Source organism: Erinaceus europaeus, chromosome 17 (genome assembly GCF_950295315.1).
Source record: "Erinaceus europaeus chromosome 17, mEriEur2.1, whole genome shotgun sequence".
Taxonomy (NCBI): domain Eukaryota; kingdom Metazoa; phylum Chordata; class Mammalia; order Eulipotyphla; family Erinaceidae; genus Erinaceus; species Erinaceus europaeus.
Window position 1 is genome coordinate 54,228,735 of NC_080178.1, and position 12,930 is coordinate 54,241,664.

Genomic DNA, 12,930 nt, shown 5'->3' on the forward strand with positions numbered 1-12,930 from the left:
CTATTGTTCTTAACCATGAAACTTCCACCTCATATGTCTCTCTTTCTAACCATTTGTATTTTTAAGATAGTGATTTCAAATAACTTAGAGTAAGTATATATTCCTGCAATATGTACCTTTAAATGAAATTTAATGTAAATGTATTAATAAAAGAACAGAGGAGAAGTAAGCTAACACCCTGCAGCTGTGCTCCTTGGTATTTAACAGGACTGTGGGAACATTAGCAGTACTATTGTGAGAAGGTTTAAGAAACTTTTGTTTAGTTCTTCCCATGCCTTTTAATGAGTTCCGGAGGAGGGTGGAATAGAGAAGATAAAAATTATTTTCTTCTTTTGCAAAAAAGCTCCATAGGAGTAGATGATTATCAAACTGAATATAATAGTGAAACTAAAACATCATAGGAAGATCACATTCTTCATCCTAAACCTCTTGTTCCTGATTGACACAGTATTAAGAAAACACAAATAAGGTGGAGAAAGGAGAGAAAAAAAAAACCCACCCCAAAACAGAAAAATATAAGGTGGGCTTTTCTCCAGCCACCAGTTATGATCATATTAGCTAATACATTATTTTAAGTACATTTGGGAAGTTTAGGATTCTGAATATGAGTTTTGCATACCACCCAAGCTGTCTGCCAACCTGCCTATCCATCCACCCACCTATGCATGCATGTTTCTTTTTTTTTTTTTTAAGATTTTTATTTATTTATTTATTCCCTTTTGTTGCCCTTGTTGTTTTTTATTGTTGTTGTCATTGTTGGACAGGACAGAGAGAAATGGAGAGAGGAGGGGAAGACAGAGAGGGGAGAGAAAGACAGACACCTGCAGACCTGCTTCACTGCCTGTGAAGCGACTCCCCTGCAGGTGGGGAGCCGGGGGCTCGAACCGGGATCCTTACGCCTGTCCCTGCGCTTTGCGCCACATGCGCTTAACCCGCTGTGCTACCGCCGACTCCCTGCATGCATGTTTCTATCTATTCATGCATACATGCATCCAGCCTTCCAGGAATGCTTGCGTCCACTCATCCATACACCTTTTGATCTGCCCAGGCATACATGCTTGCATTCACTCATCTATCCATTTATTCATACAAAATATTGACACTAACTATTCAAGAATAACATGCTTTTAGGCATAAGCATTCATGCATATTTTCCTAGATATGACTGCCTAAAATTGCTATTTGGACTTTTATGCAAATTGCCTACCTGTGCTTTTGGTTACAGGCTCCAAATTTATCTTTGGAACTGGCTATGTCCCAATTTCAGAGAAGGTCTTAACCACATTAAGAGCTTGACTCTTAATGCAAAAGAGGGATTCCTCTGAGAAAAAAAGCATCTTCAGACGGTATAGCCCCTCAATCATTTTGGAATCCATAACTAAAAGCTAATTCTGGATGCACTTAATTTTACTGTTGCTCTTGAGTCTTATGTCTTCATTCTTGAATCATTTTTATTGGGGAAGCAAATATAAATAAGCATTTAAACTTCTTCTAATTGCCCTGGACCCATTCTGTTTTGACTCTGGATTTTAAAATTTACGGGCATGACTTTTTACTCATTTGTAACTTTTACTGGTAGGCTTTTCACATATTTTTTGAAAGTATTCTCAAAATGTGTATATTTCAATATTGGTGTGTCTCTTAGTGATAAATTACATACTGACTCTGTCTAGCTGATGGAGGATGAGTACATCTCAGAAAAAGGCTCATAATACAGGTTGGCAAAATAACTCTTGGATAATGTGTTGCTTTGCCATGTGCTCAGCCAAGACTAGAGCCCTGTCCCTACTGCACTAAAGGAAACTTTGGTGCTGTGGTCCCTTTCACTCATTGTCTTTCTACCTCTATTGAAATGATAATAATATAAAGTGAATAGAAGAAGGGTTATTAAGGATGTCCAATGTAGCTGAGATGCCTTGATCTGTTGCTTAGTAATAATCAATAGTTGATGATTAAGCTAAAAATATTAATGACCTATGATGTAGTAAGCATGGGAAATTGTAAAGAGGAAATCTTCATAAATCTAGTTCTGCAAGATAGGACTGAGAGTTGTTCACAAGTTCATCTGAGAATTAAAAAAGCATGATACTTGGGAGATTGAAGCAAGAGTGGAGACAGTGCCCAGCTACCTTGTGCTTCCTTGTGTCATGAGCAGAAGACATACAGCAGCTCAGAGTCTTTGCCACCAGAGAGGAATTTGCAGCTGGGTAGGAAGCTGAGAACCAAGACAGAGGCACAGTGCCATGCCTGGCCGAGGCAGGGTTGTCTCAAGTGGATTCTGGAATGAGCAGAGGCCCAGAGAACTGGCAGATGGTTTGAGTGTAGACAGCGGGCATGCCATTTGTGGGAATCAAGTGACATTCGTTTTCCCAGCATATGAGAGAAATACCCATATGCTGTTTGAAACAGCAGCGAAGAGAGTATGTATCTTCCTATTTATTATTGACTCCATGTGTGTGCTGTGCATGCATGTGTGTCTGAGTATGTGTGTGCTAGAATGTAGACTCAGCTAGAAGCCAGCTGCTATCCTGTCCCTAGCACAATGTGCGGTTTTATTGTCACCTCATTCAGGATTACTAAACCCTCTATCTGGTGGATGGTCTTCTTTCCTCCCCACCTTCTTCCTCTCCCTCCCTCCCTCCATCTCTCTGTTTCTCTTTTTCGCGCCCTCTTTTCATTTTTTAATAGTGGTTTATAAGATTGTAAGATTATATAGTATAGTTACGTACTGCATTCACCATCTAAGTTCCATGTCCCCACCCTCTTACCTCTCAAAGCTAACCACCATAGTTCTCACTCACTGAGTCATAGAAACATTATTTCTTTTGCAAATTCATGTGTATTGGTTTTCTAGATTCCACATGAGTCATACCATCGGCAGTTGTCTTTCATCTCTTTATTTATTTGCTAAGCACAGCCACTTCCAGTTCTATCCATTTTGTCCCAAAGGAAACAACATCCTCTTTCTTGATTGCAGAGTATATATATTGCATGAAGTATATATCCCATAAGTTCTTTAGCCCGTCATCTGTTGATGGACATTAAGGCTGCTTCCACGGTCTGGCTATTGTGAATAATGCAGCTATGAACATAAGGGTGCATATGTTTCTTCTAACTAGTGTTTTAGTGTTCACTAGATAAATGCCTAAGAGAGGTGTTGTTGGATCATAAGGTAGTTCTGTTTTTATTTAAGAACTGTCCATACTGTCTTGCAAAGGGGCTGCATCTCTGGTGCTCTTTGTCACTTTCTCAAATGAGAAAAACCTGAGTCTTTCTTTTGGCATTTGCCTTTTGTATGTGGCCCAGCTGTGACCCTGCTCAAGTAATCTGGAAGTCCTTATTTATTTTTCTAATGTCTCAGAGGGGAAAACCTAACAGCACCCTAAGCCTGGTTCTTATTTGAGGTTAATGGGAATACCACCTTCGGGGTGAAATGAGCTTTACTACAAATCGTCTGTTTATAAGAAGGAAGTTTCATTAGGTGACCCGTCTGCGTCCCCTGCTGAAAGCACACTGTTTTGACAGCTTTTGCTTTACTCCAAGTTCAGATACATCTTTTCTCCTTCTGTGCTGGGTGACATATGAGGTTCTGTCTTATTTTTCTGAATTGTAAAAGTGACATTGTTTTCCCCCACTATAGTAATACTGCAATTGTTACATTGCCTATTTTGGAAAAGCAAACCATCCTTTTCTTGGAGATGTTTTTCCTTGTTGGAGTAACTATTTTATAGTAGTACTGAAGAGAATGGAGCTTTTCTGTCCCCTTTGATTTCTTCTATCTGATTAGCATGTCAGTGGTGAGCTCTTTGACACCAAGACTGTACCCTAACTTGCTGTTTCATCTGCTATGCTATGATCCAACAATACCTCTTTACATCTCTTCTTGCCTATTATCTAAATCTGGGGCACTATCCACATATGACAAGACTGGTCTGAGGATAATGGAAGGTGACAGAAGGCAAACAATGTGTGCAGCGTGGAACCTGTTACTAGGAGAGCTCAGTCACATCAGTGATTGATAGCATCACCACATTCTTATTTTCAGTCTTCTTACACTGCTCTCTGAAAAGTCTCCCCTTCCCACACCCTTTTTATTAAGTGGGAGAAGCTGTTTACAAATAACTGAAGTGGGGCTACGTTGTGGCACACCAGTTGAGCACACATTAGTTACAGTGTGAAAAGACTGAGGTTCAGGCCCCTGGTCTTCCTCTACAGGGGGCAGTCTTTCTCTCTTCCTCTTTATTTCCTCCTCTCTTCTCAATTGCTCTCTGTCCTATCAGGTAAAAGAAAGGATAATGATAAATTGGAAGCATGATGGGGATTGCTCTTACCTCAGGTGCCATCTAGTCCACATCAGATTTAGTGCCTGCTTCCAGTGGCCATTTTTGTTTTTGTTTGCTTCTACTGTTTTTCTCTCTTTTAGACAGAGAGGGAGAGAGGCAGAAAGGAGAAACACCACAGCATCACTCCACTGCTCATGAGACTCCACCCCACCCCCCATGCAGGTGCTCCCTTGAACCCTGGCATGGCAGCCCATACACTCTACCTGGAAAGCCACCTTCTGGCTCCCAGTAATGAAAATTTTGTGGGCTGTGTGGTGGCGCAACTGTAAAAGTGCACGTTACCAAGTACAAGAACCCAGGTTCGAAACTCCAGTCCCCACCTGTAGAAGGGAAGTTTCATAATCAGTGGAGCAGTATTGCAGTTGTCTTTCTTCCTTTACCTCTCTCCCCACCCCCCCTCTCCCCTTCCTATTTCTCTTTGTTTCTATTATAAATTTTAATTTGAAGAATGAAAACTATTTTATAGCTAAAGGGAGTGTAGCTGAGAGTCTTGTATTTGAAAGCAAACAGCTCCTGCTTTGAATCTGAGTCCAGCCACTTAGCTTTTCTGATTGTGGTTGTGAACAGCTCCTGACATTACCGATCTCTAGAAGTCTGTTTTATTTCTCAACATTCTTCTAACTCTGTGATGTAATTCCTGTTATTTTCTTGTGTACACCCAATAACTCTCCATTTGCAAACTTTCCTATGCTTCCTTCTGGCTCTTCTGTGTGGCATCAGTCTCTTCACCTGCTTGACTTGAGTTGCATTTCAGTGGCTGTCCTGACCGACCAGCTGATCACAAAATAAGAGGTGTGGGAATGGGAGACGACTCAGATGGACACCTGGAAAGCATCAAAGCATAAACAGCTGGTGCCCTTTTCCTCACAACACACTGCATTTCTTTCAGATGATCATGGTAGAGGTCTGACAAAAGGAGCTGTGGCTGTATGAATGAGTTTTAATGACTAGTTTTAATAGCTCTGGCTCTGGCCCTCACCCTGGCCCCGCCTCCACCCTCACTTGCCCCTCATTGCTGGGGTGCCCAGCCAACTTTTTTTTTTTTTTAATTGAAAGACAGAGAGAGACAGAGGGAGAAAAGGAAAGGTGCCTCAGCACTGGAACTTCCTCCAGAGTGGTGGGAACTGGGCTGCAACCAGGGTCCTGTGTGTGACAAAGTAGGTGGGGTTGGCCCCATGTTATGCTTTGTTTTTTATAATTTTGCCAGCAGAATTGGAATCTAGTGCTAAAAAAATACCCCTAGGTTCTATTAGTCACTACTTTAATTTCATATAGACAATTTTACATAATATTTAGTTATATTTATTTATTTATTGGATAGAGACAGCGAGAAATCAAGAGGAAAGGGGAGAAACAGGACCGGCATAAGGATCCCAGTTCGAGCCCCAGGCCCCCCACCTGCAGGGGAGTCGCTTCACGGGCCATAAAATGGGTCTGCAGGTGTCTTTCTGTCCCCCTCTGTGTGTTCCCCTCTTCTCTCCATTTCTCTCTGTCCTATCTAACAACGATGACAACATCATCAACAACAGTAATAATAACTACAACAACAATTTAAAAAAAAGATAACTTAAAAGTTGTTTACTCCCTGGCCACCATCTAACACAGCTATTTCTATGTCTGGAACATTCCCAGGTTGACATAGACTCTGTTGACTGACTTTAAGGGTTGAAGTTAAATATATTGATCAGTGCAAGTTTTTGTGATTTATGTTTAATGCAACTTCCCACCCTCACAGTAGTCAGAACCAGTGCTTCTACTTGTCCAGTATATATAGTTCTTCTGAGATTTGACCCTATATAAAGTAGGGGCAGTTTGTTTTCAAGTAATGTTGTTGTGTATTGAAAAAAAAAAAGAGGATTCTTATAACTGTAAAGTTTTAGAGACTAATTAAATTTCTTTTTAAAAATTTTTTTATTTATAAAAAGGAAACACTGACAAAACCATAGGATAAAAGGGGTACAACTCCACACAATTCCCACCACCAGAACTCTGTATCCCATCCCCTCCCCTGGTAGCTTTCCTATTCTTTAACCTTCTGGGAGCATGGACCTAGGGTCATTATAGGATGCAGAAGGTGGAAGGTCTGGCTTCTGTAATTGCTTCCCTGCTGAAAATGGGCATTGACAGGTCGATCCATACTTCCAGCCTGTCTTTCTCTTTCCCTAGTGGGACAGGGCTCTGGGAAGGCGGAACTCCAGGACACATTGGTGGGGTTGTCTGTCCAGTGAAGTTCGGTTGCACACATGTATACACAGAAAATTGAATGCCTGAAATGGAAACTGAGAGCCCAGGCCATAAATGTGACCATTCAAAATAATCAGAGAGGCCAGGTGGTGGCTCACCTTGTAGAGAGCACATATTACCCAGGTTCAAGCCACCAACCCCCATCTGCAGGGGGAAGCTTCATGAAGAGTGGAACAGTGCTCAGATGTCTCCCCTTCACTCTGTTTCTCTCTGTACTTCTGTCTCTCACCTCTATCTCCCTCTGTTTATGTCTCATTAAAAAAAATACTGGGTGGTCTGGGAGGTAACACAGTGGATAAAGCATTGGATTCTCAACCACGAGGTCCTGAATTTGATCCCCTGCAGCATATGTAACAGAGTGATGTCTGGTTCTTTCTCTCCTCTGGTCTTTCTCATAAATAAATAAATAAATTCTTTTAATTTTTAAAAAAAAAATTATAATGGGTAGAAGACATGGACAGAATATTCACCACAGAAGAGATCCAAAAGGCCGAGAAACACATGAAAAATGCTCCAAGTCTTTGATTGTCAGAGAAATGCAAATAAAGACAATGAGATACCACTTCACTCCTGTGAGAATGTCATACATCAGAAAAGGTAGCAGCAACAAATGCTGGAGAGGAACCCTCCAAAGGAACCCTCCTGCACTGCTTGTGGGAATGTAAATTGGTCCACCCTTTGTGGAGAACAGTCTCGAGAACTCTCAGAAGGCTAGAAATGGACCTGTCCTATGATCCTGTAATTCCTCTCCTGGGGATATATCCTAAGGAACCCAACACACCATACAAAAGATTTGTGTACACATATGTTCTTAGCAGCACAATTTGTAATAGCCAAATCCTGGAAGCAACCCAGTTGTCCAATAACAGATGAGTAGCTGAGCAAGTTGTGGTATATATACACAATGGAATACTACTCAGCTATAAAAAATGGTGACTTCACCGTTTTCAGCTGATCTTGGATGGACCTTGAAAAATTCATGTTAAGTGAAATCAGTCAGAAACAGAAGGATGAATATGGGATGATCTCACTCTCAGGCAGAAGTTGAAAAACAAGATCAGAAGAGAAAACACAAGTAGAACCTGAACTGGAATTGTTGTATTGCACCAAAGTAAAAGACTCTGGGGTAGGTGGGTGGGGGGAGAATAGAGGTCCAAAAAGGATGACAGAGGACCTAGTGGGAATTGAATTGTTATATGGAAAACTGAGAAATGTTATGCATGTACAAACTATTGTATTTACTGTTGAATGTAAAGCATTAATAAAGAAATTTTAAAAATATTATCTTTATTTATTGGATAGAGACAGCCAGAAATTGAGAGTGTAGGGGGTGATAGAAAGGGAGAGAGACAGTGAGACACCTGCAGCCCTGCCTCACCACTTGCAAAGCTTTTCCTCTGCAGGTGGGAACCAGGGGCTCAAAATAAATAAATAAATAATTTTTTAAAAAGAAAGAGAGAAAGAAAGACAGGCAGACAGAAAGAAAGAAAGACAGAGAGAAAAAGAAAGCAAGAAAGCAAGAAAGAAAAAGAAAGAAAGAAAGAAAGAAAGAAAGAAAGAAAGAAGGCTGGATCAGGGAAGAGAGTAGCACCCAGATATGGGAAAGGTGTATAAATATTGTTGACTGTAGACCTCAAATAGATCCCTCTCTCCATTGTTAATGGTCATCTCCATCAGAAGAACATAATGGACCTCTTTGTGGGTCCCCATAGGACCTTGCCCTTAATGTGGATCAACAACAGTAGAGAATGTACCATCCTCTGAATGGAGGCTGGATAACATACTCTATCTACCACCTGAGGAAGATAGGTCCTGAAATTGGGGCAGCTTATAGCATTCCTAGTCATGACCACAGAATGTGAGCTCAGACCTACAGGGATGCATAGGCTCCTAAGCTGAATATGGGCCCCAGATCAAATTGATTAAACTTCATTTTTATAAATTAAACAGGTAAGACTTAAAAAGCATGAAATAAATTTGATTACATTTATAGCCCTAATCTGAGTATCTAAGACCAAAGATGTTCTGTATTTGACATTTTGTGATAGTGAGCTCCCTTTGTGTGTACATGTTTTGTGAAGGAAGAGAAACTCACATAAATGAAAAATCGGGCTGGGAAGATGCAAAAAGGCTTTCCTATCTGAGGCTCTGAGGTCCCAGGTTCAGTTCCCAGTGCTACCATATGCCAGAATTGAACAGTACTTCTGTATCTATCTGTCTGTCTGTCTGTCTGTCTGTCTGTCTATCTATCTATCTATCTATCTATCTATTTTTCATTAAAATAAATTAAATTAAAACATTAACTGAAAAAGAAAAGTCAGTAAGCACAACTGACTAATACAAAAGGATAGCAAGTGAAAACATGAATTGTACATAAGATAGTTGAATTATATAAGGATTTAAAAGATTAAAAGACATCGTGTAGTTATTTGAGAATAGTACTGCTTAAAATGCATGATTTGAAATCATTGTTATGATAACATGTTGTATGTTCAAGATAAAAGAGAACACAGCACATTGTGACAACATTTATATATACACATGCATGTATTGGTTGATTGAGCCAGGGATTGAATTTGGGACCTCTTGCTTTCAGGTTTAGGGCTTTATCCATTGTACCACCTCCTGGGCTCATTTTGAGATTTTATTTATTTAGTGCATACACACACGCACACGCACACACACACACACAGAGACAGAGAGACAGAAAGAGAAGGAGGGACAGGGAGCATGCATTGCTTAGCTCTGGCTTACAGTGGTGCTGGGTATTGAACCCAGGACTTCAGAGCCTCATAAGCATTTTATGCTGCTTTCCCCAGTATCTGCTTTGAAACTTTAAATATTTATGAAAATAAGGCCTCTCTATTCCGGGTCATACTCACTTTGTACCACATTAATATTTATTATAGTTCTGATGATTATTTAGGATTTTAAAGTATTCATATAGTTTGACTTTGCTTTTGTGATAGAGCTATAGAAGGACTGCTTTTATATAATTTGATGTGACATAGCGGCGACAGCAATAGTGCATGCATTCTTTGCTCAAAGTTTTGTGAGTTCTGATAGCCGGAAGTTATGTGTTGTGAATCTGTCACTTCCGGAAAAGTCATTGACATTATCTACCTTACCTTCCTTAAACTCCTGACTTAAATGATTTTTCAGCTTAACATATTGTGAGGTTTTCCATTGCAGAATTGCTTTTATTTAGGGATCTGTATTTTTGGTGCACATAGATAATAATAAAGTTATTTCCATGTTTTCATGTAAGCATCTTTAGTTTCTTCATGTACTAAAAATGATCTCTCACATATCAACAATCTTAAGAGAAGGTAATTGTGGGGAAGGATTTGAAACAGTGGCTAAATGTACTGGCCAAAAATTTTATAAACCTGGGAGATTTAGTTTCATTCATAAGAGGAATGAAGCTAGGCGGTCCAGCTTGATTTGTAGTAGGAAAACTGTGATACTCTTCATGTGTCCTTCATCTGTGGTATGAGACCATTAACAGTCTTTATGTTTCCTGTATGCTGCTGTTAACATAATAATGTGTTCTATAGCATCTGTGTAGTGACTCCAAAGGACCATAAAGAGATTCTCTTTGTCTACATAGCCAGTCTTGTGGTCAGGATTTGGGCTCTGGTCTTTCTCTCTACCTCTCTATCTCCTCCTCCCTTCTCAATTTCTTTCTATCCTATAAAATGAAATAGAAAGGGGGCAAAAAGAGAAAAATTGGCCACCAGGAATGATAGATTCATAGTGCCCCAGCCATAATCCTGGTGGCAATAAAAATAATAATAAAAAAAAAGCTATTGGGCAGAGTGGTGGTGTACCTGGCTGAGCACGTATGTTACAATGTTCAAGGACCTGGATTTGAGCTCCTGTTCCCCATCTGCAGGGGGAAGGAAAGCTTTGCAAGTGGTGAAATAGTCTTGCCGGTGTCTCTCTTTCTTCCTCTCTGTCATCCCTGTCCTCTCTTTTTCTGGCTATCTGTGCAGTAAATAAATAATGATAATAATAAAATAAAGTAAATTAAAAGCTGTGGGTTCTGGAGTCTCCCCACAGGCCATCTTTGTCTGCTGTCTTCAGTGGAAGGTGCCTCTGGGGAGCAGGTGCCTCCTCTCTTGGCCTGTGTGCTTGTCTGCTGTGGGAGGGATTTTATATGACACATCTGCATCCCACAAAGGATGGTTCTGGTTTTAGAAACATTCCTTACAGATTGACGTTAGTTTACAACTGCATCCCAATTTCTTTTTTAACAGCCTGCTTATCTTGATCCATTATAATCTAATAAGCTTTATTTGTGGGAAATGACAGCAATTATAGAGCCTTTATTTGTGAAAAATGATAGCAATTATATAATTATGATTATCAATTATAAAAATGATAGCAATTATAGAGCCTTGCTTCCTTTAATATTCTTAGAGACACATTTAAAAATGGACTGTGACCTTCAACCCAGTCTCTGTATGCACCTACATATTCTAACATGTATGCATATGCATGTGTATGTGTCATATGTAAATCAGTAATGTGTGTGCATATGTATACATTATTACAGGCTCAGTGTTTTCCTAGTATGTTTTCTTTGAGAGGTAGGAAATGTGATGTGTTTGGCTGGCTTTGTACATCCTTAACTGATTTCAGGCTCAAGATTGAAACACAAAATTGTATTTTGCTTTTCTAAGATGCAAAATAAAGTCAGTCTTCTTTTGCAGTGACTGCATTTTCTCTGTTTTAGGTCCTACTGTTCTGCATCACAGCGGCCATGTACATGTTCTTTTTCAGGTATGTGCTGTTACATATACATATATATTTGCCTTCAGAGTTATCACTGGGCCTCAGTGCCTGCACCACGAATCCACTGCACCTGGAGGCCATTTTTCCCATTTTGTTGCCCTTGTTGTTGTTATTGTTATTGTTGCCATTGCTGTTATTGTTGGATAGGACAGAGAGAAACTGTAAGAGGAGGGGATGACAGGGGTGGAGAGAAAGATAGACACCTGCAGACCTGCTTCACTGCTTGTAAAGTGACTCCCTGTAGGTGGGGAGTTGGGGGCTTGAACCTCTGTTTTATTTATATTAATAGAAAAAGCAGTTCCAGATGGGCAAAATAGCTCACTTGGATAGCTCACTGCTTTATCATTAATAAAACCCAGGTTCAAGCCCACACTGAAGGAAGCTTTGGTGCTATGGTCTCTATCTCTCTCTGTATCTCTGATTTCTTTTTCTGTATATATAAAGAAAAAAGTTTTGTAATTTTTAAAAATCAATTGTGTAACTATAGTGTTACCCAAATGGTTATCCCCCACAATTGGTATGAGGATCTCTCCCTGGGTACTCAGAGATAAAGCAGCATTTTTTGTTTGTTTGTTTGTTTTTTAAAATTTTTTATTTAAGAAAGGATTAATGAACAAAAACATAAGGTAGGAGGGGTAACTCCACACAATTCCCACCACCCAATCTCCATAACCCACCCCCTTCCATGATAGCTTTCCCATTCTCTAGCCCTCTGGGAGCATGGACCCAGGGTCGTTGAGGGTTGCAGAAGGTAGAAGGTCTGGCTTCTGTGATTGCTTCCCCGCTGAACATGGGCGTTGACTGGTCGGTCCATACTCCCAGTCTGCCTCTCTCTTTCCCTAGTAAGGTGTGTCTCTGGGGAAGCTGAGCTCCAGGACACATTGGTGGGGTCTTCAATCCAGGGAAGCCTGGCCAGCATCCTGGTGGCATCTGGAACCTGGTGATTGAAAAGAGAGTTAACATACGAAGCCAAACAATTTGTTGAGCAATCATGGATCCCAAGAATAGTGGAGAGGAAGTGTTAGGGGGGTACTCACTGCAAACTCTAGTGTGCTACTGCTTTCAGGTATATATTTTGCAGTAGTTTATGGATACGTGTGCACATAAGCTCTCTCTCACAGAAACTGGTGTATATCTAGGTTATGGGACTTTGTTAGAAAGTGAACTACCTGAGATGAAATTAGAGTGTACTATAAAAGGAAAGGTCTCACCCGAGTAATGAAGCTGAAGGGTTGTCATTCCACACGTGAAGTCTCTGGATACAGTCTGAGGTGAAGCATGTTGAGGTGGCAATCGTTGCGTTGGTTAGGTTGTGATCGGCGGATGCAATATTATTTGATTTGTATTGGGAGACACATCTGGGAAAGTGGGCCCTGTCCAAGGGTTCCAGGACTGGGGGAAGTAGGGGCTCTATAGTGGAGATGTGAGGTTCCTGCTGTCTTAGGGTTCAAAAAGACAATCGATAGTTAATGTTATCATCACATTATTTGGTAATTGGGTTAACTTTGAAAAGTCCTTTTGTTATGGTTTGCTGTACAGTATCCAG

The 12,930-nt window shown here is 40.4% G+C and overlaps 1 protein-coding gene and 1 long non-coding RNA gene across 4 annotated transcripts in view; one reads left to right on the top strand and one right to left on the bottom strand.

Moving 5' to 3' along the window:
* The window catches only part of LOC107523674 (uncharacterized), a 591,794-nt gene that overhangs the window by 545,399 nt on the left and 33,465 nt on the right, over positions 1–12,930 (bottom strand). The window lies entirely within an intron of this gene.
* Positions 1–12,930, top strand: part of TMEM135 (transmembrane protein 135) — a 239,084-nt gene that overhangs the window by 122,209 nt on the left and 103,945 nt on the right. For all 3 annotated transcript variants that reach the window (XM_060177393.1, XM_060177392.1, XM_060177391.1), the window contains one exon: positions 11,326–11,372. In XM_060177393.1, coding sequence (XP_060033376.1) covers positions 11,326–11,372 — 47 coding nt within the window. The remainder of the gene's footprint in view (positions 1–11,325; positions 11,373–12,930) is intronic.